The sequence below is a fragment of the Lepisma saccharinum genome, chromosome 2, assembly GCF_977018435.1.
Source record: "Lepisma saccharinum chromosome 2, izLepSacc3.1, whole genome shotgun sequence".
Classification (NCBI taxonomy): Eukaryota; Metazoa; Arthropoda; class Insecta; order Zygentoma; family Lepismatidae; genus Lepisma; species Lepisma saccharinum.
The window spans coordinates 2,106,765-2,133,843 of record NC_139230.1 but is presented as its reverse complement, the minus strand read 5'-3'; the positions used below and the strand labels follow the sequence as shown (position 1 = coordinate 2,133,843).

Below are 27,079 nucleotides of genomic sequence, written 5' to 3'. Positions count from 1 at the left end.
TGTATCAACATGAAATTTTCTAGCTCATGAATACAATTGGGTGTATGCTGAGAGTTTTACCCATTTGATGATGTAGGTGCAAATATGCACAATAATTCACACACACATGAGGGGAGGCCAAAATCTTTGAAACACACCTTAAGAAAACATCTTGTTGACTTCTACACCCACATTTGGATTCTCTCTCCCATCATTTCAAAGTTTTGTACCATACACAGCTGCCATCTCTTCATGGATCAATTGTGCAGGAACCTGATCACAGCTTGATCCTCAATTTTTTCCAACATTCTGCCGTCTCCTACACTCGTGGCTGCAACTCCAGTTCGACAGGACCGGCAATGAAGTAAATTGGCATGATTGTTATACATAGATACCAACCTATAACTGTGTTGAATTTCCAAGTGATCTATGTACATCATGGTGAGAGTAAGAACTTTTTGGCCTCGTCTCACACAGTGGAAATTATATATTTATCAGGAACCTGTGAATAAATAACTGAAATGCATGCAAATCTGGGAAATATGTTTTGTTGAACCTGGATGGTTAAATATATAATGTGGTAGAACGTAATCTGGGTTTCACTGAATATGTGTTTAATATGGCAGTTTTTATGAAGACTAATGTTTTATGTGCTTTACACAAAAATTTGGCAAATCTCTCTCGAATCATTCAAATTAAGGTATCCTATCAAATACAAATTGTCAGTACATAGTTATAATAACTGTATGCCAGTATTTTCATTTAAAGCTGTTTATTTCATTTGATGTGATACAATAAAAATCGGCTATCTGAAAATTCTAATGCAGAAATAATTGTGTTTAAACAGTAGATTCATTTTTGTTATTCAATCAATACTGTCTAGTCATATCGCACATCTACATAAAAACATAATGTATGTATGTATGAGTTGACATAACATGTATTTATCAGTGAGAAACATTCTACACAGATGATTTTGGTGTATTTAAACCTTAGTTTTTCTAGGAAGATACAAAATGCTCCAACTATAATGTACAAATGCCATTGTTTCTAGCCTCAAAAGTTTTAATTATATCTATGTTCATAAGGTATGCACCCACCTTTCTATATTTGTATTGTAAATGGATGGAACTTACTATTGCAATATGTGTTGCTTTTGTAATTTTTTATACAGCTGGATACTGAAGCAAACAAGAGTACTTGGTGTTTGAACAATTCTGTCAGTTCAGCTGAATGGAGAATTCCATGCAATTTTCATAAGTTGAAAATGTGTAAAATATCAATATTGTAATTCGATAAAGTATTGTAATGGTAGTACTTATTAATACAAGCCATTTTGTTAAGATTTCTCTATTTTGTCTTTGTAATCCTAACTACTTTCCTTATTACGAAAGAGAAGAAAACAACAGAAACTTTATATCTAATGTTGGACACAAATAATTTAATTTTCTGTTATATTTAGTAAGAAAATAAGAAATGAAAATTTGATTACTCGATTTAGCAGGTAGCTAAGTAAACAATAGATAGGTTAGTTTACTGCATTGCTTTACATGTAATGTATAGTGAAATTTTTGTAACAATCTGTAGTTATATTTACAAAAGATTTAATTTATAATGTAAAAGTAGCAAAACAACAACAAAATTATATTAGCATATTTCACTATAAAAGTCACAATGTTAAGGAACAGGAAATATCAGAACATTTACACTTGGAAGTTAAGATTTTTTGCAATGTGGATGGATGAATGAAGAGAAAAACTCATCCAATTGAATGTCTTTGAAATAATTCTCCATTTCTTCTATGGTTGAAAATTCCTTAACGTGAAATCCACCTTGTATTACTGTGCACTTCATTTCACCAAGAACAGAAAGCATTCTCTCCTTGCATTTCTTCCCTGATGAATCCACATCAACATTGTGTGTTTTGTGTTTCAGAATATATGCCTGGAAAATGTAGCATGCAACAGAAAATACAAATAGCATACACTAGTATTACAATGTGCATCAGATAATATTATACCATTAAAGGTTTTGCCACTCTATGCTGGAATAAAATCTTTAGTAAATTTATTTAAAAATTCAATCTTCACTCTGTTTTAAAACTCTTGAAGGTTTAGTTGTTCACAGTGGGTGATAAAGAGATAAACATTTGGGATTTGATATGAATTTATATGGATTGGTGCACTATTGAGTTTGGGTAAATTTATAACAGTAGTATAAATATTGTTTTCATATCAATCGAACTCTAAGAGAGAGCCAACAACCAAAGCAGCTCTAAGAAGACAGTAACAAGACAGGCTGTGATGGTGAAGCTTCATCAAAAATCAACTAACTAACTAACTCCCTAACCTTCTTAAACCCGAAGGTTCATGGCTGCAGCAACACAGGCCTTCCATCTTTCCCTATCTTGAGCAAGATCTATATACTCTTTTCCATCCGTACTGATTTCCCTTAGGTCCATCTCAACGCTGTCCCTCCATCTTCATCTTGGCCTTCCTACAGGTCTCTTACCATCAGGTTTCCCAACAAGAATCCTGTAAACTCCTCTTTCCTCTCCCATTCGTGCCACATGGCCTGCCCACCTAAGTCTTCGTGATTTAATTATTCTAATAATATCTGGACATGAATACAAATTATGTAGTTCTAAATTATGTAACCTTCTCCACTCACCTGTCTCCTCATCCCTTTTAGGTCCAAAGATTTTCCTAAGGATCTTATTTTCAAATACTCTCAATTTATGTTCCTCTTTCAATGTAAGGGACCAAATTTCACATCCATATAATACTACAGGCAAAATTACGGTTTTGTATATTTTAACTTTTAGTTTCTTAGATATTAAACGAGAAGACAAAAGTTTATGAAGAGAGAAGTAACATGCATTCCCTGAATTAAGCCTACTTTTTATTTCCTCTTTAATATAATTTTCATTTGTTAATATTACTCCTAAGTATTTGAATTTGGAAACTGGTTCAAACGAGTTGTTATCAATAATTATTTTGATTATTACCTAACACTTGGTTTCGGCCTGTAAGCATATATTTAGTTTTCTCTTTGTTAACTTCCAAACTTATCTCTTTAGCAGTTTTGAAAAATATTTTAGCATTATTCTTAATTGTATTCACATCATCCCCCAGTAAGTCTACATCATCTGCATATGCTAACAACTGAGTCACACCATTTAATTTTAGTCCTTCGTTAGTTTCTTTTACCTTCCTAACAGCATATTTTAAGGGAAAATTAAAGAGCAATGGAGATAATGCATCAAAAATCAACATGGCCTCTAATGTGACATGACATGGAGTAAGATGTACATACTACCCTATTATTAGTAATTATTATTGATTGTAACTATTTTTTAGTGACTGTGAAATATGTAGGCTATTGTGGCCATGCATCCACATAGTACACCCTGGGCTGCACTTTGCAGACTAGAGAGGCTCTGGCATCTGGACTTACAGCTAGTATAACCCTCGGTAGGGCTTGTGTAGTGTGATTGTCCCTTCATCAATCTCATCTTATCACCACCATTCATTCTCATCTTCATGATTAGCCAAAAGTGCCAGAAAAGTGAAGTAAAATAAATCAAGTCAAATGAAAGAAGCCATGCTAATCATGTAAACTTTTTCCGAGAACCTGTGAATTTTTTTTCTTGTCTTCCAAGTACTCTTAAAATATTTTCAACATTACCACACGAGAATAAGTATATTAGCAGTGAACTTACTTTAATATCTTCAGAATTTCCTTGAAGGATCAAAATGATCAGTCGCCCACAAATGAAAAGGCCTCCTTTCAAATTCAATTCTTCTGTCCATCTAGTTATTGTACGTATGTACTGTTTCTGAGAACGCATGTGATCTAACATAATACCAATGGTATCCCTTCCTAAAACATAAAATAAATATTTTTGAGACTATAAAACCAATAATGGTGCATTGAACAGGGGGAAGGGTTTGCCCACACTGCCTCATATTATAAAAAAACAAACAGTGAAACATTATTTTAATTTTAATATTTTATAGAATTCACAACTAAGTGGTATCTCCCAGTCAATGAAGGTGAAAAATGGGCTCAAACTGCAACAAATCACAGAAAGCCCAATTTTTGCAAATATTTAGATATTAGTTAATATATATATATATATATATATATATAGTTAATATTAGGGAAAGCACTTGTAGAAAAGCTAAATCATCCTCTCTTGTCCCCCCCCTCCTGATCAAAGTTGCACCTTCTCAAAAATTTGCTCATAACTTCCAAATGACATTTTTGTGATACATTTTGAATTCTAGGCTGAGTAGAGTGTTCCAATGAAAGTTTTAGATTATTTCTTGAGCTTTAAAATGTTATACAGTTATATACCAATACCAATGCGGCAATCAGTTACACACAGTTTAATGTAGAGGTATGTCACAAAGATAAAGGAAAGTATCAATAGTGTTGTTGTTGGAAGTGCTCATATCCATGCACATGCTCTGTTCACAGCATCAGCTGCAGGAAAGGGGGGGTTCGATGATCCTATGAACAAAAATTATCTCCCACATTCTTGAAATTGACAGTGTTTCTCTTTGACAGAAGATACTATGTTTAATTCTGCATAAGTTGCAGAATGTCCAATTCATGGATACTCTAAATATTGTAATACAGAAAACTGAATCTACTGGATGAATTTACATAATGTCTCTTCTAATTACAATATGTATCAACTCACCTTGATTGTCATACAAGGCACACAATTTTTGGGGCAAACATCAGATCACATGCCATTATGCTGGAGGTGAAAAAACTATCCTGCAGCTGAACGCTAAGGGAATCACAACTGCCACATTACCTAAAGAATCAAAGGTTGAGTCTCCATGTTTTCTGCACCCTTCAGGATGTCTGACTTCTGCTAGTGTTCGTTGACAGATATGAACCAGCTCTAGGATCATGGGATGTCCTTGTAATGAGATACTTTCTTCTACAAGCGTATGTCTAATATCTTCAACTTGTTCTCGGTTTAGGAAATTGCTCTGCATAGAAGAGCATTGGGTTATTGTAAGTTGCAACAAGAATTACATACATTAAGTACATAGTAAACATTATTGCAAAAGAAAAAAAAATCTGCAATTTCAAATCATACCAACAGAACAAGTACTGATAAAATGGAGAAAAACTGGAACTTATTCTGCATTCCCTCCTAACCAACATTTGTACATTCATAAATTTCCCCACTTACCCACTGAGATAGATCAGAATGTAGGGAAACAATAAAACCACTGCATTCTCAGAATTTCTTTAAAAAGTTTTATTACGATGAACATATTGAATTCTACAAAATAATGATTTGATTGATTTATTTTATTTGACTTCACTTTTCTGCCACTTTTGGCTAATTACAAAGATGAGGATGAGTGATGATACAAAGAAATTGATGAAGGGACATTGACAAACACCCATGCCCAAGCTGGGATTTGAACCTGGGACCTCTGGCATCATAGCATGCTCTGCTAACCACTCTGCCACAGAAGCTGGCTACAAAATAATGAGTTTTCCCTGAATATATACAGGGTAAGTCAAAAAGAATGAAACAACTTTACGTATTTATTATGAATTAACTATTGAAGGTAGGAGAACATACAAGGCACCAAAATACAACACAACTCTCAAAGTTTCACTTACATCACAAAGATTCAACATTCAATGTGGGAGCTGCGTGTCACACAGCATATGTCCAAGTGGTAATAGAGTTCTTGCCATACACGAGTCAGCATGTCCACATCGATGGTTGTGATGGCAGTAGCAACACACTATCGTAACTCCGACATATCTCTTGGCAGGGGCGGCACGTACACAGCGTCCCTCACATACCCCCACAGAAAGAAATCACAGGGAGTTACTTCAGGTGATCTGGGTGGCCACTTGCAATATGCCATGTCATTGTCAATAGCACGGCCAATCCAGCGGTGAGGCAGATGTTCATTCGGGTAATGCCAGACAGACTGCAAGGTGATAATGGGGCGGTGCCCCATCTGTTGGAACAGGTAGTTCATGGAGTCCTCATGGAATGTTGCTTCATCCGAGAATGCTTCGTCCGAGAAAACTAGGTGGCGTACAAAATCTTTATCCTCCATGTCCTCTTGCATATCCATGCAGGATCTTGTCATTTGGTTTCCAGATGCAATTTGTATGGCTTGGTGACCAGTGGCTTATGAAGAACACGTCATATGGTTTTTTGAGGCAGCTGCAGCTCACGACTGGCTTGGTATGTGGATTTTTCGGGTTTCTTGTGAAAGCTTGTCTGACTCAACTTTCACATCTGATACACGTGGCCACCCCGTGCTCTGTCATTTACACATGGAACCGGTCTCTTCAAACTAATGGTACCAATGGTAGATGTTTTTCCAAGATGGTGGATCTGTAACAAAACGTGTGCGGAAATACCGTTGTACCATTGTGATGGAATCTGTCTTCACCAACTCCAACACACAGAATGCCTTCTGTCTTATCAGATGCCATTGTTGTCATACTAAGCTCCACACACTTTGTTGTTACATAGTGTGCTTCGCGTAGTACGAATAAAACTTTGAGAGTTGTGTTGTATTTTGATGCCTCATATGTTCTTCTACCTTCAATAGTTTATTCATAATAAATACGTAAAGTTGTTTCATTTTTTTTACTTACCCTGTATATATATGTAGGTATATATATATATATATATATATATATATATATATATATATATATATATATATATATATATATATATATATATATATAACAACAGCATCCAGAATAGCCAACCTCCATGGAGGAGTAGTCTGTGTAATGCACTACAAAGCCAGATGTTCCAGGTTTGAATTCTGGAAAAGGTATAAATGTATTATTGTCTTTGTCCCATTATCCAGTTCATCATTCATCCTTGTTGTCATTATCCCAAGTGATGTAAAATAACCAAACTAGAAAGGAAGAAGATCATCCCCTATTATTCTCAACCATTGATGATATCCCATTGATGATATCCACACTTCACATAGTAATTAAGAGCAAGGTAAGAAATATGTACTTATGCAAAGAAGTATGCAAATGACTTAAAAGTTAAATCCATTCTTGCACCATAAATCTGTCTTGTATAGAGAATAAAAAACACAATTTATAAATGACCTGTAACATAAGTTGACTTGTTGGTTACCTGTAATGAAATTTCAGGTGGATGTTGAGGATACTCCTTGCTAAGGCAAAATGTTACCAGAGCAGAAATTTCCTTTCGGTCTTCCACTACAACATGAATAGTAAAAATAGTCTCATTGCCACCTGAAACAATGAATGCAATGTAAAAAGTGTACACATGTCAAATAACACTTGAAAATTATGTATAAACGTGAATTCTTTTCAGGGGTTACTTGTAATGTTTACAATCTTATAGTTACCATTTTCATATTTAAATTACAAAATTAATGTAGTTTCTCATCTTTGTGATTATAAATTTTATGACATTTCTTACTGTTTGTTTATTTTGAAAAATCCTTGTAAAAAATATCCTTCAACACTTGATCATACTCATTGTTGTATGAATTTTGATTTTTGATTCAAAGATGTTTCAGGAGTGATTCAAATCCTGGACTGTAGCAAAATACAAGTACTCTAGGCCATTATTGAGGGATTTTACCATATTTCATCTGGTCTGGTAGTCTTGGGATCATAATCCTGGACTAAATATAAACTAGAATTTCAATTGTAGACTCTTCTTTGATATTTTCATGTTTTGCAACTTTGACTGATTTGCTTTATTTCTCTTCACGTTTGGCTAATTTGAGAAGATGGGGATGTGTGATGATGTGTTGAAATTGATGAATGGACACACAAACATCCATGCCCAGGCCAGGATTCAAACCCAGGACCCCTGGGTCGTAGTTTTGCAACTCTGAATGCTTATAGGAAGTATTATATTTCAGTAAATACACATATCCAAAATGAGAGTGAATTCAATGCACAATTCAATAAAAAAATATATGCTGTGAATACCACACTCACATTCAGTCTACACTACAGTTTGATAATATATCAGACTTACGATTGCGGTGTACTTATTTGGTAGCATAGCATTTATGTTTCCAAACAGACTCACATTAACACCTTATTGAACCAAGTGTTTGGTGCTCTTCCCTTATTATTATGTCATGGCAGGAAGCAATTATAGCCTCAGTTAATTGCCTTTTATGTGATGGATGCTACATTGTACACGGTTTTTCAAACAGTGCCACAAATTCTCTATTGGCTTCGGGTCAACTTTTGAATGAACAACTGTTCGCATATTTGTGCTGTGCTACAGGGAGCTGAATTCTACTGAAAACAAAACTGGAGCATTCTTGGGGAAAAGATCCCTTCTAGAAGATAGCAGCTTTGGTTGGGGGTTGGTGTCAGTGTATTTCCTCATGTCTAAAGTGTAATTGCTCACATCTGCATAGACACATGGTCATGCTTGCAGTGTTCTGTGCATTTGTCTCCATTCAGCCAGGATGTGACTATTGTCTTACTCTACACCTTACATGTTTTCACTTATCACTACCTTGCAGTGGCGTCTCCTGAGAAAAATATTTAGTGGTTCTGCACAAAAAAAAAAAAAAAAATGGTTGTAAGGTATATGCACATGAGAAGTACGTGATCATGCAGTCAAAGGAAGAAACAAGCCATTTTGATTAAGAGAAAATAAAGTTTTTAAAAAAGTATCATACACACATACCTTATCGTTTGTAAATGAACTAACTCTATTCATCAAATATTATCCAAATATTCGCACAGAAAATACCCGAAATTCATAAACACGTTTCACTACCCTCGGCTTCGGACTCAAATACTGTGGTAAATGAAGGGATAGTTTCAACTTTTCACAATGAATGACCTTCTACTCAGCAGGAGGAAGAGGCTCGGCCTCAGCCAGAGGGCTGTCATGGTTTTCGAATTAGCAGTGCCAACCCTAGAACAATACTGTTCTTTCTGGAATTAGTATTGTGTTGCCTGAACAATGACCGAATAAAATAAACAAATCGGTGGTACGTCTAGTTTCTAGTTTCGTAATTTTACCTTGCTTTTTTACCTATTGACTTTATCACGACAATGAATGTGGATAGTAAAAGTAGGTGGTATAAAATACTTTATTTCGCACCTAAAATATAAATTTTCCTTTCCCAGTGGTTGGCAATCATTTTTCGTTCTGCAAGCCAAATCATTCATAAACCACCACTTAAGATCAGGAGCCTACTACACAACCCCAAGGACACTTTAGGACTGAAAACACCTGGAGTTGACCACATTGCTTGCAAATGCAATGGGCAGGACAACTGAACAGCACTGCAGAGAACACACCAAAGTTACATTAAGAAGTTCCATGTGAAGAGTCTGAGTTGGCAAAACACTCAAGCAAAGAGGGATACGGAATTGATTTCAGCAACACAGAAACTGTCACCAAATCCACTATTAGGACTGTGTTATCAAAGAGGTAATAGCCATTCATGAAGAAAAGGAGAATCTCACAGAGCTTGAAATGGATCCAGCCTGGCTAGCAATAGTCAACCAACAATATGCAGCAGACACAGTTCCTGATTGGTCCACCATCTACACTGGGAACACCTCACCCCAAATACACATGTTATATTGTATGTATGTATAATGTGGCACTGGAATCTGGTACACAGTGAACAAACAGCATCCCAGGAATGCTTTCCGAGACCACTGATAGCGCTGTCTTATGCTTCCAAAGTTTCATTCACATTGACAGGGTGCATACTGAACACTGCTGTATCGACATAAACTCAAATTATTGGTTGTTGCTGTAGTGCCTCGGTGCCACCCGGTGATGAAAATTTGAACATTTCTTTTTTGTCAGCATTTGCATCCCCATTGTCTTTATAGCCTCTCTATCAAGTTGCACTGCAATCTGTTGTTTCGAATGGGCTCCAGAAGGCTCCGAGTAGGAGAATTTTAATTCGCAGCACCACATTTCAACCTGGTAGTGAAAATTTGAACCTTTTTATCATTGCCAGCATTTGCTTCCGCATTCAGATGTCCCCTCATCAGAACTAGTCTAGTCTGTTAGTCTAATTGCAGATATAGTCTCTTGTTTATCATCCTTGAACTGACAGAAGAACAAAAGGCCTGTTTGCCTCTGATGGTCTCGGATAATATTCTTCTGTTATTGAGATGCAGCCTTTTCATTTTTGTGTTCTTCAAAGATATGCTGCACTTTTTGGGGACCCTTTTTCCTGATTCATTTTAGAGATTTTATTTCCTTAAAATGTAAGCAAAATTTTTGTACTCCAGATTTTGTCAGTGTCCAAACTACTTACCCTGCAATTACTGCACTAGAAAGACCAGGTTCACATAAAACAACAACTTATTTGCACAAGTGTTCAATCATATCTTTTGCTTTGTGAAATTGCTCTATATCTTGTGTACATTTTCACTTTGAAAAACACAAGCACAATTGGAGATTGTGTGAATATTGTCAAAGTTAAAATAATTAACTGTTTTTCTACTACAAAACAGTCAGCACAGCTGATTTGCTATAAACTGAACATGATGCATCAGGCCTACTGTTATTTGACTGGTACCAGTAGGGGTTGCACCCCCAATCTGAAAACTTAATGAATCACAGTTGTTCGTTGAACTAAAATATGTGTAACTTTTTTTAATGGCAGATATTTGCATTCTGTTTTTGTAAAGATTTACAAAATATTATCAGAGCAGTTGATACTTTGCCACTTAATTACATTATTGTTGAAGATCGAAAGATGGCATCAGACTGCAATGTAGACAGATGAAGAGTGTAGACAGAGAACAGGCCTTGGACAATATGGTGCTCACATCAATGCTTGAATGCATACTTGGTGAGGTGACAATTCAGTGAACATGTTCTGCACATGTACAGGGTGAGGCAGAAGTCTGGCACCACCCTTTTAATTTAAAAACGACTCGACAGAGGGCAATGAAATTTCGGATATGGGTAATTGGGGGTGGGGAACACCAGATGGGGCTAGTGTGTATCATGGTGGCCATCTTGAAAGCTGCCATCTTGGAATTACATCCAGATTTTTAAATGGGAAGGGGTCATCTAGCATATCATTTTACATGTGCGTTTTCTCAGAAATAAGAATATGCAGTTATTTTTCCCTAACTTTATTTGGTGAGGATATCTTCACAGTTGAAGTTCACATTTGATGTAATGTAATGGGTTGGTATTTATTTGTTCCAGGTGATCTAACATGGCTCTAACCCTCCAAGAACGGATCAAAATTGTTATAAGTGGGGAGCGCAGTGCCAGGGTCATTGCAGAAGATTTCAATACCCGGCATCAAGAGAGAACATCTCACATACCACAGTGTTGTGTGTAATGAAGAAGTTTAAGAAGACGGGATCCATGTGCGACAGAGAATATAGTGGATGGCTGAGAACAGCTACCGACGAAGAAACAGCAATGGTAATCGTGGCATCCTTCGTCAAGAGCCCAAAATGCAGTACCCGGTGTTTGGCTTCAGTGTCAGGAGTCAGTCAGAGATCCATACTCCGTGTGTTGCATACTAACAAGTAGCATCCCTACAACATTCAAATACATCAGTTCTTAACTGAGGATGACCCAGACAGGTGGTTACAGTTTGCAGACTGGGCTTTGGCTCATTTCAACGAGGATCCCCAGTTCCCAAAAAATGTTCTGTTTAGCGATGAGGCAATATTTTTCGTGAACGGTGAGGTAAATAAGCAGAATCATTGTTATTGGTCAGATACCAACCCATCATGGACAGATCCTTGTAAGGAAGTCAGTGCGGAAAAGGTAATGGTGTGGTGTGGGATATGGAACACCCGAATTGTGGAACCTGTCTTCATCCATGGCAACCTGAATGGGGAGAGATATCTGAATTATCTCCAGGAAGATGTGTTCCCCTCACTGATGAACCCAGGTGGCAAATTACCAGCTCCGCACTACACGTTATGTGTCAGGCAGTGGTTGGATGAACAGCTCCCAGGTCACTGGATTAGTTGAAGAGGGTCCACTGAGTGGCCATCCCATTCTCTGGACCTTATGCCCCTTGACTTTTACCTTTGGGGTCATCTTAAAGCCATAGTTTATCAAGAAAAAATCACTGATCTCCGACATCTCCAGCACTGGATCCAACAAGCATGTGACTCTGTCGACCCTGCAGTGTTATTGCATGTCCATGAGGACTGGCTGAAATGTCTTACATTGTGTGTGTAGCACAGAACGGGCAACACATAGAGCATATCTTGTAGGATGCCAAATGTGAACTTCAACTGCAAAAATATCCTCACCAAATAAAGTTAGGGGAAAAATAACTGCATATTCTTATTTCTGAGAAAACACACATGTAAAATGATATGCTACACGAACCACCTTCCCATTTAAAAATCTGGATGTAATTCCAAAATGACGGCTTTCAAGATGGCCACCATGATACACACTAGCCCCATGTGGTGCGTCTTCACCCCAATTACCCATATCCGAAATTTCATCGCCCTCCAAGTAGTTTTCAATTGTAATATAATTAAGTCTTGTTTACCAGAGGTGTATATTCGGGGCTATCTAGGCTATCTGTGAAGCCCAGACTCAGTGAATAAAATACACGAAAAATATCTATCAGAAAATGTGCATAAAATTGTTCATTTCAATAAGAAGATGAACCTGATTTCTTAGAGGAGTTGGAAACATTGCCTGCTTTCTTTGAATTCGTGAGACGACTGGCCCATCGCTGGCAGGCAACTCCACGGGGGTCACCGTGGTCAAGCTTGACAGGATCGGGATCAATGTTGCAAACCAATTTTTCCCAGCATGTAATTTCCCCAGGATCGGGGAATTGTGGAGCCAAACTGTTACAGGAGAGAGAACAGGGTTGCATATGGCAGGGGGAAAACCTTCTGAACTTCCTCAACAGTCTGGGTCAATGTTGCAAACCAATTTTTCCCAGCATGTAATTTTCCCAGGAAGGGGGAAGTGTGTCACATGCAGGGACAAGAACATCATTGAACACTTGCAGAGGAGTTGAAAAAGAGGTCATTGACCTTCAAACAACTAGAGATACAGTGGGGAGTAGAAAATTGTTGGCTGAGCGGGAATGGTTTATGAGTGCATCTAAAAATTACCGAAATGAAGGACCAGTTCTAGTCTAGATCGCATCGAGTGGTCTTGGTGTGTGGAATTTATTTAGAGGCAGCGTGTGAATACAGTAGTGAGTGGATTGTACTTTTGTGAATGATATGTGCTGTGTTGTGTAGTGAACTGAAATGAGGGACATAATTAAGAAGCTGTCTATTCGGCTTACGAATGATGATAAGCTCCAAATCGTTGTGGATTTTTCTTGTATGTCCACTTTATGAACAGATAAGCTAATGGGGATCGGACCTGCAGTTAAAGTGGTATCTAAACCACCATGTATCGAACCCGAGACCCCTTAGTTTAAACGAAACTACGTAACCACTGCACCAACAAGGAGTACCCAAACTTAAAATCATGAAAATAGGTAGGTTGAAATTTTATTTTTATTCTCGTATATATGCCTACATAATATTTCGCAATATGGGCCTCTTATTTATGCAAATAAGAATGAAATTCTTGAAATCCTTTCCTTACTGACAGTGTACATTTCCTTGTTTTATTTATGAGGTATATATTTTTAATCAGAGTCACATCACTTCAACCCGCCACCCCAAATGAGTTAAAAAAACAAAAACACCCCCACCAGCAAATTTTTGTCCATTCGAACACTATGATATGGTGCGATAGCCCAGGTTCTTAACCCAGTATACGCCACTGTTCAGGCACGTATCCAGAGGGGGGGCTTAGGGGGCTCGAGCCCCCCCCGAAAGTTTTAGGTTTACACTAGATAAAATGAGGTTTTTTGTTTCTTGTGGTGTGAAATAAAATAATGTGACAATAATTTAAGGAAAGAAATAATTATCGAGGCAAGACGGAGAATGTTCCGTAACCCTGTTATTGATAATAGCACGTATCCAAGATGGGGCACAGGGGGCTCGACCCTCTCCCCAGGAAATTTTTCACTTTACGTTAGATAAAATTAGGTTTCTGGCTTCTTAAATAATGTGAAAATAATGTAAGGAGAGAGATAATTATCGAGGCAAGACGGAGCATGTTTTATACCCCTGTTATTATTAATAGCACGTAGCCAAGGTGGGGATGAGGTGGCTCGAGCCCCCCCCCAGGAAATTTTTAAATTTACACTAGATAAAATTAGATTTTTGGCGTCTTGAATAATGTGAAGACAATAAATTTATAAATCTGAGAGAAATAATTATCGAGACAAGACGGAGAGTGTTCTATAACTCTATTGTTGTCAATAGCACGTATCCAAGGTGGGAATCGGGAGGCTTGAGCCCCCCCTTCAGGATTTTTTCTGTTTACACTAGATAAAATTAGGATTTTGGCTTCTTGAATAATGTCATGATAATTTGGGAGAAATAATTATCGAGACAAGATTGAGAATGTTCTATAACCCTGTTATTGTTAATAGCACGTATTCCAATCGACATGTATCGCGTGTCCCTTCGGTCTGAAACCTTCCTAAGTCTTGAAAATCCAAGTCACAAGGATGGAAAATTAGGGCCTTGTTAAGGTTAGGTGTGAAGGCAGGCAGACGACAGCACCCTAAAGGATCATATTCAAACCTGCAGGAAGAACGCATCTTACTTCAATCTCCAATACGATGATAAAAACTTCTGGTGAGTTCATTTTAAAAAAATGTGTCCGAGATAAAGAGAGGCGTGCCCAGGATTTTCGGAAGGGAGAGGGGTTACGCATACTATTTTTGGTGGTCAGTCCTGATTTTGCCATTTTTTCCCTGTCTTTGACGTTCCTCTTTTTTTTTCTAAAAAAAAAGGCATACTGGGTAAAATGGGGTTATTACCTCACCAACCCTCCCTTGGGCACGTCACTGGAGATAAATGAGTAAGCATTTGATCATACTGGGAGACGAAACATTAGATGTGTTGGGAACGGAAGGGTTTTCATTATGCATTAATTGTTTCGTGATCCACCTGTATTCGAGAAGACTTCCTTTGTTTCGTGCCGATATATAACAAGACAGCAGAAGCTGTGACAGGCATTTTTGAACACTTGTGAGTGCTAAGGTCTGAATCTGAACAATTTGGTGGGTTTCGGCTTTTATAAGAGCTGAAAAAATGGGAGGACAAGACACGTTAGTGGTGTTCAGGCTCGAATTAGAGGGAAATATTCGAGAGCTGTCTGCGTCCAGTTCGCAACCCACAATTTGAATCTGGCGTTGTCGAGTGTATTGTCCATCCCGTGCATGTGTAACAGCTTCGTAAAAACACTCAAAGATACCATAGATGTTTTTATACCTGATGAGAAGAAATGGACAAACACACATACTGAGATGGTTCCGGCACACATTATTAATGCATGGAAACAGAGGAGTCGAGTGATAAAAAATGTTCTGATTTCACGTTCTGATTAAAATGATAGCCTTACAGTGGCAACGATTTAAGGGATAGTTGCTCCCCATTTTTTATATTTCTGCTTCAAAATTATGGCCTCTTAATGTTAAGCCTTGGCTACCAAGAGAAAGTAAACTTTCCTTGCAACGCCCTCCGGACCCCCCCCCCCCCCACATTTTGGAACCAAATTGCCACCACTGGTCTTAAACATACAATTGTGAGGTTCTTACTATACCCCTTAAAAAAATGGTGTTGAGCCCCCCCCGAAAGAAATTCCTGGATACGTGCCTGCCACTGTTGTTTACATATTACAAAAACACTAAGTTGCTGACCAAGGCAGTTTATTAAGATGTTAAAACACTTAACATGTAACGTTTCAACCATGTATCAGGGTCTTCCTCAAATGAAGAACTAAACTAAAATGATGAAATCCCCAGACTACTTCAGACCTTTTATAAGGTCCACCACGTGCTCACTGTTTTTCACGGCTCTGCTTTCTTGTTCTCTCACTAACACTTCAATTACCGTTTACAACTTCTTCTCCAATGGTTCCAAAATATTGTCCCTGCAATTCATCACTGGTCTCAACTTTATCTCTTCTTTACGTATTTTGGGAAAGCCTTTAAGCCTTTTTTGGACCTTATAAAAGGTCTGAAGGAGTCTGGGGATAAAACTACAATGTTTAGCCTAGATGTGAGAAGCATGTTCCCGAGCATCAAAAGGGGTCACATAGTGGATATAGTGAGAAAGAAAATGAGGAAAAACATTATAGGGGAATGGGATAGTGATAGAGTGGTGCAAGCACTGGAAACCATTTGGGACAATGGGTGAAGTGAAGGTCTGAATATAGGCTCTTGCTTGAGCCCTGTGCTGGTGGAATTGGTTATGAATGAATGGGAGAAGGAAGTGATAGTGAAAGGAGGAGATAAGTTAATTCTGTTTTGCAGATATGTGGATGATTGTTTTGGGATATGGAAGGGAATGAAGAGGCAGCTGAGTCAGCTAGTTAAAGATATAGAAGATGAGCGAGCAGGAATATTCCTTGAGCTCGAAATGGAACAGGAAGGGTCATTAAATTTTTTGGATATTATGATGAAGAAGAGAAGAATGGGGATTGTGGCTACATGGTATCAAAAGAAGTGTTTGGCAGGAGTGTTCTGCCACAAAAGAAGTGATGTGGGTGAAGCAACAAAATGTAATTTTATAAGGAACATGGAAGACTGATTAAAGAAGATATGCACAGAGAAATAAAGGGGAAGAAGAAATCAACAACTGTGGCAACAACTGGAAGAGAATGGCTATGAAAAGTAAGACAGACACAACATCAACAGAAGAAGGAAATAAGTAAAAGAGAGAGGACCGGAAGAGAAAAAGAAAAAGAGAGATGGTTTGGCATAAGAAGTATGGGAGGGGCCACAGAGAAGATATGCAAAGTGCTGAGGAAAGTGGGTGTAAGAACTTACAGGAAGGGAGGACGCACTGTTTTAAGTATAGCCAGAAAGAAGAAGGAAAAAAAGAGAGAGGAAGAAGAGGAAGGGGTTATCTACGAGGTGAAGTGCAGAGGATGTGAAAGTGTATATATAGGGGAAATGAAGAAGAGACTGAAAGACAGGTTAAAGCAACACATGGATGATGTGAGATTGAAGAGAGACATGAATGCCATATTCAAACACACTAGAGAAACGGGACATGAAGTAGAATGGGATCTGGTGGGGTGAATAGGAAAAGAGAAGAGAGAACTGATGAGAAAATGGAAGGAGGCCAAAGAAATAGAAAAGAAAGGAGAAGACATCATGAATTGGAATGGAGGACTCAAGATAAACAAGGAATGGAAGAGTGTGTTCGAGAAAGTTGAAAGGATGAAGAAAAGGAATGAGGGGAAAAAGAAGAAGAATGAACAAGGAAGAAAGAGAAGAGGAAAAGAAGATGACCAGAGGAGGAGTATTCATCCATATCCAGAGAGGTAGGAGGGGTGGGGGAATGGTAAACAGGTGGTTCCAGACTCTTGCTAATCTTGACCTGTCTATCACCTGTCAGTGTGGTAGACCCATTAGTCAACTGTCAAGAGGTGATATATTTAATTCCTTTGGAGAAATCTTTCAAGATAAGGACTGTCAACTCGATTTGTTTTTGTGTGGCTAGTGACCCTGTTATGTGTATGTAATCTTTCTGTGTGTAGTATATTTCATCATTTTAGTTTAGTTCTTCATCTGAGGAAGACCCTGATACAGGATTGAAACGTTACATGTTACGTGTTTTTACATCTTAATAAACTGCCTTGGTCAGCAACTTATCATTTTCAAATTAAAGGGTGGTGCCAGACCTTTGCCTCACTCTGTATATTGATGATGTGATGTCAACATCAGAAATATAATTATAATTGGACATTCAATTAACTTTTCTATTAATAATACAGAAAAACAGTTTTTACAATTGAGGGGGTCTGTGCAACAGTGGTCTAACCCTCTCCAACAGGCAAAATAAGATAATGTTGCCATCTGTTGGCAATCGAGGTGAACTATCTTTCTACCATGTGGATTAGACCAATTCACCACGTATCTCCTAGTTAGAAGCCACTTATTTTTGTCCCCCGAACAAAATTTCATGTTGTTTGAGTGCAAAATTAGTCCAATCTCAAACTGCCAATGAGAGCTCAGTGTAATAATATCAAAGATGGCTGACGTTCAGGGTGAAAGTGATGTCTCGAGTAATGAAAAGGGGGAAAATGATGTTGTGTCAAGTATTGTTATTCAGATGCTATAGAGCAAGGTACATATGTGAATATTGTTAAAGGACAAAAGATTAGGGATAAACACACTCTTGAACTACAACATGTTCAGCTAATACCAAAATATTCCAATCCAAGATCAATAAACCCAAAGAAACTTAAAGATATTCATGACCTTTTGAAATATGTTCCACCCATTCACCATTCATTTTACAATAGTCTGGTATCTCAAAATAGAACTGAGGAAGATGAAAATATAGAACATATGATGGAGGATGATAGTGAAAACATTTTTGACATTCCTGATTATGTGTAGTACTGTGTAATCATGCACAAAACATACTGGAACAGTATGCAAAACTGTTATGCTTTTGCTCGTAATGATACAGTGTATACTCTAAACATTTTATTAATAGAACCACGTTGTGTACTATGTAATCACTTTAAATAATATTAAAACTTATAAACAAAATATTAGGATGGAAATATGTTTCTTTGCACTACATTTCTTCAAATATTTCTTTTCTCTTATCTCATGTACAAACATGTCAGTGTAACAGTGGTCTAACCAAGAAAGGGTGTTGCAGGTTCCTCATAAAAATTACAATATATCTAAAACTACTTAACCAAACACTATATATCATTGTAGTTAAGTTAACCAAGCATCATGGCACACACCACTACCAAAAAGATTGGGATTTCCAAATTCCAAGAAAAACCACAATTGTCTAACTTTAACTTGCAGTTTCTCTATTTTTAAAAAATGTGGCTTAGACCACTGTTGCACTGACCTGCTCAATTCTCACATTGACTGTCCCCTTTATACAAATGTGAATTAGTAAATTATGAAGCAACTTACCACTTACTTTCAGCTCAAATTCCTTGTCTTTACAAAATATTGCTTGCAGAACTTCAAGCTCACTTTCAGTATCTGCATTCATATTGTGTTGCATTTATTACCATGTTATTTGCTGAAATAAAAGTTAGTCTTTATAATGTTTTTATTAAGCTTGCAAATTTTAGGAGAGATCACACAAATAGAAACTGTTCATTAAGCTAACCTTCCTCACTGACAAAATAACAGAAATGAAACATTTATCTATTCTTAATTTGAATTGTGTGACGTAGACTTGTAATGGAGTACATCTATTCATCCCTGAATTTACATTTTATGTGCCTTTTGCTATAATGAATGGATATGTCAAACTTATCAGCATTCATGGAAGAGGTAGAAAGTTGATGAACTATTTTCTTCTTAAATAGGCAATTCTCCAAAAAACATATACTTTGCTGTCTGCAGCACATTTTTCTTTCTTGAATACCAATAATTATATTTCTTTAGTTAAGATGAATCATAAACATGAGGTTTACTGAGTAGATTTCCATTTTTTATTTTACTTAAAATAAATGTATTTTACCATGAATTGAGGGATATTTGTATTCCTCCGTTACATGTTGCAGACTTCATTTTTACACACAACCTTCAAAATGGCTTCATCAGTATCAGAATTTTTTTTCCACTTTAATCAATTGCTTTTAATATTAACAGTTTATCTTTAGTTTATCAGAAATATAATGTAACAAATCTCAATTTGAACATAAAAAATCAGCTTTCAATCTTTGTCCAAGGGTTTTTGTTTATCCTCCATGCAGAAATATATTTGGAGTTAAAATTCCCTCTAGGAAACAGCACTGTCTACACAAGACTGTCATTTCTGTCCCTTCTATGTAGTGATAAAAGTTTGATCAGTGGCAGATGTACGAGGTCTGACAATTAAGTTCACAGACTTGCCACTGTGCGTGTACGTGCACTCTACAAAGAGCTCGGTAAGGTTTCATAACCTTGGTAGATCAGTGTCTCACAGCTGTGTTTGTGTTATGTAGAAGGGTCTTACTGAGTGGTGTTCATTATTTTTGTTGCATGTTTTTGTGTGGTGTCGCAAGAATAGTGGAGCTTCAATTAGAGCAATCAACAAACATTACTGTGGATTGATCAAGTCAGACTAGAAAAAACTGGAATGACTCAACAACGTTCTACCTAAGGTTGTGGAGGTTTATTTGCTATTGTAACTGTCTTGCAACACTATAAACTATTCCCTGTGCTTGGCTGCTTAAAGGCCTTCTAGATGCACTAGACAAGCAGGAAGCCATTTAATAAGTGAAATTATAACAAGTGCTCAACACCTATGACACAAAGACGAGATAGGTTGGGTGAATAACCTAGAGTCGCCAAGCAAACAGTCACAGAAAAAGTCCCCTGCTGCAGTGACATAGGTTGTTTATCATCACCGATGCTAATGGTGCTAAACACACTGTGTTTGGTGAAAGGAAACAGAATATCTCCATTTCAGGAGTGGATATGTTTCAAACAAAAGAAAGTAAACCATCCGAGGGACCCGACCAACATCTTTTATCTCTTCCGCATCTTCCTATAGTGAAATCATAAGAGGGTTGGGGTGAAACAACCTCAAGTTTGCCCTTTCTCAGCACCGACACAATGGGTCAGTCATCTGCGATGACAGGAAATCATACAAATGAGCTAACATGCTGACCTTTGTTGTCGGCAAACTTTGACAATCTTTCAAGTTGAATGCTAACAAATCAATTTGGCTTCTGCTGGTGTTCGGAGTACAGGTATCATTAGGGGTGAGCATGGGTTAACACATCCTGCACCATAATGAAAAAATGAAGTATGTATGTGAAACATATTGGTGAAATATACAGCAAGCCTTCCTCAATAATTGAAGCTAACAGTAACTGCTTATGCTGGGGTTTCAACTCCCCTCCCCACCTGCTTAAAAAACACACACACACACATATATATATATATATTCTGTGCCCCTGTACTATCACTTTTTCTCTCATGAAAATGTGGTATATCCTGTGAAATATCAACATCTATTTTGTGTGGTAAGTGTTTACTGTCTCCATCATTTATGTTTATCTGCCCCTCTGGCACTTTTTCTCATCCTATTCCTGTATATATACCGGGTGGTCCAAAAGTCCCGGAATGGTCAAATATTGTGAGAAATACACATCGAATCCGAAAATAAAAAAATAAGTGTTTAATAAGTGAAAGAAAGCTATTCAATGATATCACACGTGATTCCCCAGCCCCGCCCCCTGGGGGTGGGGTGGGGGCAACTGTGAAATTTGAAATGGAAACCCCCATTTTGTATTGTAGAATCGGATTGTACGTAAGAAAATAACCGGGTTTCTGTACTACATTTCGTGTAACCCAGGAACAACGATGTGGACATAATAGCATTTTGTTCCCATTGGGGTGCTTGTTTTAGGTGAGTCCCCTCACCTCTCACCATTGGGGTGCTTGTTGTAGGTGAGTCTCCTCACCTCTCACCATTCGGTGTTCTCACCAACCTCAATTCATTTCCTGCTCAAATTGGTATCCCCCCTTTCCTTGGCACAGTCCCAACGAAAGATACACACCATTGGACACATTCTGTAACATCTCCAGACTAATGTCATTTGACACTACGAATTCTGTCTTTCAATTCCTCGATATCGTTGGGTTTGGTTTCAAAAACTTTGCTTTTCAAGTATCCCCAGTAGAAGAAATCAAGAGGTGTTAAATCGGGTGACCTCGGTGGCCACTCTATGGTGCCCCTTCTACCAATCCACCTGTCAGGGAAAACGTTGTTCAGCACATTGCGAACAATTAAAGCAAAATGAACTTGAGCTCCATCTTGTTGATACCAAACATTCGCGAATGCATCCCCAACGATAGTTTGTATTTCAGGTATTATCTCATTGGTCAACAAATTTACTTACTTTTCAGATGTCAAATTGCCATCAATGAAGTATGGCCCGATAATACGATTACACAATATTCCAGCCCAAACATTAACTCTTTGCAGGTACTGCGTACGATGCTCCGTCATCCTGTGGGGATTCTCAGTGGCCCAATACCTCATGTTATGCTGGTTGACAGATCCACTCAACTCAAAGGTAGCTACATCGGAGAAACAAGTCCACCACAGAAATCGATTATTTCTGTCGAATAGTAGCATCATTTCTTCGCAGTATTCAAGTCTACGATCGTAGTAGTCTCTGATGAGTTCTTGCACTAGTTTTATTTTGTACGGATGATACTGATGCGACTTCACAATTCTAAGGATAGATGTTTTACTTACTTCGGTTTGTTGAGCTACTTTTCGACTCGAAGTATGGGTGTTTTCTTGAAAATGCAATAGAACTTCCAAAGATTTCTAGTCGTTTGTAGCAGTTTTAGGTCTTCCACATCGTGGTTCATTCCTGACTGCTCCAGTTCTTTCAAAGTGATCAACGGTTCGATAAACAGTAGATTTTGAAATAGGTGCACGATTCGGGAACGTATTGTTGAATAAATGCACAAAGTCTCCGTATGATCGTTCCCTATCACCAAACCCATGCATCATGAGCACTGTTATCCTTTCCCTCTCTGACAATGCCATCGTTGACAGAATACGAACAGTAATGGATTTTCTATTCTTTCATAGACCTATTAATACTCTATTACGATTCCCCCTCCCCCCCCCCCCCTCCTTCATGAGTTGCAAAGAATGCACACAGGGTTACTGAAACTAAATTTCACATTCTGTAAGATCTCACCTTTTACACAATGATCGCCTTAAGCACGCGACCTTCACCATGGTAGATTACAGGCAGCTCCTAACGCCGAACCGACCTGGTGGCACGATGAGTAAGACAACTGTGTGTGTGTATCGTTGTTGGTTTGGAACTGCTCATGCAGCAAACTGCGCATGCCCGCATAGCATCGCCAGATGGCAGACCAGTCACCTTCGACCGTCCCTATGGGAGCGCGGAAGAAAAACAAATCAGGCCGTGATGTAAACAATGAACAATTCAGACGTTTATGCTTTTCGACGTTGGGAACGGAGAAAAGGCGGTGGTGAGTGGGTAATTAAATTCCGGTCACCACAGAGGCGAGGGGACTCACTTAAAACAAGCACCCCGATAGGAACGAAATACTACTACGTCCACGTCGTCGTTCCTGGGTTACGCAAAATGTAGTACAGAAACCCGGTTATTTTCTTACGTACAATCCGATTCTACAATACAAAATGGGGGGTTTCCATTTCAAATTTCACAGTTGCCCCCGCCCCACACCCAGGGGGCAGGGGTGGGGAATCAAGTGTGATATCATTGAATAGATTCTTTCACTTATTAAACACGTATTTTTTCTTTTTCCGATTTGATGTGTATTTCTCATGATATTTGACCGTTCCGGGACTTTTGGACCACCCGGTATATATGTATAAAATATATTGCTCATGCTACAAAGTCAGAGGTTCTACCTAAAAGGCATGGACGTGTCATTGTTCCTTATCGTCGTACTTACCTATAGATGAAAAAGTCATGGCCCACAATGATTTTTTTCTCTTTATCCGAAGATAAAGGAAATATTGAAAGGAAGGTTTTTCATGACATTCAGGAGACATCAAGGGTAATACGAGAACATTCCAGAAAGATTGTTGTTGTTGTTGATTTGGTGTCACTGTTTTACCTCTATGGAATCGTCTCTGTCAGTGCTACCCCAACGGGATCTGCTGCCTTTGAAACACAGTACACTTCGATGTTGCCTGGTTTCTCCCAGCATAGAGTGTGTTTCCAACAGTGACAGCGAAAAATTAGGCAAGGCCAGGCTGGCTTGGTAGCTCAGTGGTAGAGCAATGGCATGGCATGCCAGAGACCTGGGTTCAAGTCCCGGTCGAACCTGCATTTTTCGCTTAAAAATTTCTATGTAGTACATCTCCTGTGTGTGCCTAATCTTCAATAAACTAATCATGGGTCATAGTCTACATCATATAAATTATACAGATTATTCATTACTTTATCATAAGACATATTTAATTCAAGAATAGTTTTGTCTTCCATGCAACTGTAGCAAATGGGGGAAAATATGCCTGACCTACTAATCATCCGTTATCATAAATGAACAGAAATAAAGTAATTGTTATGGTGTGTGTGTGTGTAATAATAGACAGCAAGCAAGTAATGTTTATTTTTTTTTGTCATAAAAAAAGGTAAAGTGCTCTGCTGTGCTTAGCCCCACGCCATGAAGGCATACAGGGGGTGTGGGGGGTAACACCCCACAACTTTCTTGATCCGGTCATGAGTGGGGGTGATGTGATCAGCATCATAGTCCACACATTTTGTAGATTATGTCTTATTACTATCGATGGGGTGACCCTTCCACATAGTACACCCAATTGTCAACCTCACTCCCACGTAATACACCTTGGATTGCATTGTGCAGACTAACGAGGCTCTGGCATCTGAACCTATGGCCAGTATAATTCTCATAGGGCTGTGTGTGTGTGCTGTCCTTATGTGTGCTTAATGATCCTTTACAGCCTCAGCTTTTAACCCAAGTAAGAATATTTTAGTCCTCCAACATTACATTTATGTTATATTAGTTATATTTAAGTTATGGTAAGGGGCTGGACCCTATATAATTGACTGGTGCAAAATAGCCTAAGTGCTGATACACCCAAAATTTCAAATTCAATCAATTATTACCATCGATGGGTTCTGGTATATTGATGTCACACATAATTAGCGAATAAATACTTATTTATTCTTTACAGTCAGAGGTTGATAGGAGTAACATGTGGAGACCTTTAAAACCCCTCAATGAATCATTTGTCAGTTGTAAATGATTTGATTCAAATGTGAACAGGGTTGCATTAGGGGTATGCAATGAGCACAGGACACCATGCTTCTGGAATGCATATAAGTTTACTTAATATTTTATTCACATTCATTTCTTGTGCAAATGTGATCACATTCAAATAGAAGGAAGAACATTAAAGAAACTTCCATTAGCAGTTCACCTTCATTTTTAATGAGCTTACACATTATGCACAATGGAAACCAAAGTTTCAAACAGTAACCATACGATGTGGCAATACTGAAAACACACATCATTGCTACAAAAACAGGTTCTGAAAAGAAAATTTCCGCTGTATTGTAACACAGTTGAATTTCCTGTAAATGACAACTATGCACCCATTTCTGTCAAGCATGTATTACGCATCAGTTCATGAAATTTTGGAATCTTTCGTGATCTTCAGATATGACAAAATGCTATTGGGGCATTTCAGTGTTATATGTGTGACATCTTACACATAAAATATATGGTTCTAGACATGGGATTGATTTAAAATATTCTAATGAACTGATTTCATAGAATGATGAAGTACTTGTGGTGTCTTCTAACAATTTTTTTTAAAAAAAACTTGAGTATGATGACATATCCTAGATGTACGAAAAGCATTATCAAAAATGTGATACATGTGTGATATTTTAAAAATGTAGCAAAGTTTTATTTCATTTGTCTGTGGAGCAGAGGGGTTACAGATGCGAATAATTTTTGTTTGTGAATGATGCAACATTTACACCATAATGCAATTAAAAACAATGATAATTTTCGGGTTGATTAATTTTGTTATTTCATTGGTGATACTAATGGTGTTAAATTGTGTTAGCAATTATTATCGTTATGTGATAGCTGTTTCAACATGAAATGCCGCTACAATTGAACATTAGGGAGAAACCCTGTGTGTGATTTTAACAATAGGTATAATTACACGATATTAAAATTATTATTAACACTAACCATGCAGAACTTTACAAGAAATGCAAGCAGTCTAGACATTTTCGTTTTTAAAAATACATGGGTCTGGCAGATTAGTTTGCACAGGATTTCGTGTTTCCTGATGGTGACCCTGGGAAGTTGTATCATTACTTTGCAATCAACTGTGGTTCTTTCTGATGAATGATGATGAAGCTTGCTGATTTGTGTGTTATTTCTTTTCAAATATTAGTGGGATACAATGGCCATGATTTATTTGACATGCTTGTTTATAACTATCATGGGTAATAGGAGCATCCATCCGTCAGACCCAAGACTCAAGAAAACACTTTGAGCAGTCTTTTGACAAAAATAAAAAAATAAGCTTTATTTACATTTTAACGAAGGCAAAAATATGTAAAATATTTCTTCACTTTTCTCGCCATTAAAATGCATAAATATTACGTACTCTTCCAATTTGGCAAAAATTGACAGTTTAGAATCCATACAAAAATGGATTACAGAAAAAATAATTAAGAATAGAAAGAATAAACTCGTAGTACGCTAAAAAGAACCTGCCTAAGTATCGCAGAGTTAAAGTCTCATCATTTGATTAGATCAAGTAACACTTGAAGAAGACCTAGGAGGTGTACGCTCTACGCTGTACGATTGGGAGCGAGAGGAAAATCCACAGATAGTAAATCTGTCAAGTTGAATTACCAGGTGAAATTTTCAGAAATCCATTATTCTCGTTAGTATTAAAGAACGGCCTGTTTTTATGTCACCATCTTCTCAGCTATATTATGTTAGGTGTATACTTCCGTACATGTAGACATGGTGTATTGGTTCAGGAAGCGAGTTGCATCTGTCATTCAATTTTCCCTCCCTTGTGCTTACATGAAATGTTGCTTCTGGAAGACAACACAAATGAGAATGGAGTTGCAGTAGTATTACGATAATTAGCGAAAAGTGGTAAGTACCTACTGTGTTCTTAATATTTAGTTTTTACATATTCTAATGATTCAACATCTGAAGGAACGAATGTGTGCAATAAAACTTGATATTTTTATTATTATTACAATTTCCCAGCTGGTTTCGCAATGCGTCACGTACATATCAAAAGTATTCGCTCCGTATAATCGGACAATCACACAGCAAACAAGTTTTACTTTGAATACCAGAATTTTATTGAACATCATAAATATATATAGTGCCCACGTTTATTGTACTGCATTATGTATTTACATACACTAGGTTGATCAATATTACAATGCTAAAATGCATACCAGGAAGATCGACGTCGAAGTCATATTGAAACAGTG

The 27,079-nt window shown here is 37.6% G+C and overlaps 2 protein-coding genes and 1 non-coding gene across 3 annotated transcripts in view; 2 read left to right on the top strand and 1 right to left on the bottom strand.

The window, feature by feature from the left end:
* Positions 1–725: 725 nt before the first annotated feature.
* Positions 726–27,079, bottom strand: LOC145983857 (RWD domain-containing protein 3-like). The gene is made up of 6 exons (XM_083116915.1): positions 27,044–27,079; positions 19,023–19,134; positions 7,148–7,269; positions 4,808–4,988; positions 3,701–3,861; positions 726–1,923 (listed from the first exon to the last, which is right to left on the bottom strand). The coding sequence occupies exons 2-6, from the start codon at positions 19,114–19,116 to the stop codon at positions 1,696–1,698; spliced, it is 786 nt and encodes a 261-aa protein (XP_082973041.1). The 5' UTR covers positions 19,117–19,134; positions 27,044–27,079; the 3' UTR covers positions 726–1,695.
* TRNAA-GGC (transfer RNA alanine (anticodon GGC)) lies at positions 23,829–23,899 on the top strand. The gene has a single exon. It is a non-coding gene; the product is annotated as a tRNA-Ala (tRNA).
* LOC145983856 (ankyrin repeat domain-containing protein 16-like) overlaps positions 26,429–27,079 on the top strand; it is a 68,654-nt gene continuing 68,003 nt past the window's right edge. The window contains exon 1 of the mRNA XM_083116914.1: positions 26,429–26,480. The gene's annotated coding sequence lies outside the window, so the exon portion shown is untranslated. The remainder of the gene's footprint in view (positions 26,481–27,079) is intronic.

Excerpts from the sequence above, each read along its gene's own strand:
- LOC145983857 (XM_083116915.1), bottom strand. The coding sequence starts at position 19,116 with ATGCAACACAATATGAATGCAGATACTGAAAGTGAGCTTGAAGTTCTG. Across the intron at positions 7,270-19,022 it reads ATTTGAGCTGAAAGTAAGTG|GTGGCAATGAGACTATTTTT; the intron begins GTAAGTTGCTTC and ends TCATTGTTTCAG. Across the intron at positions 3,862-4,807 it reads CTCAACCTTTGATTCTTTAG|GAAGGGATACCATTGGTATT; the intron begins GTAATGTGGCAG and ends TTTATGTTTTAG.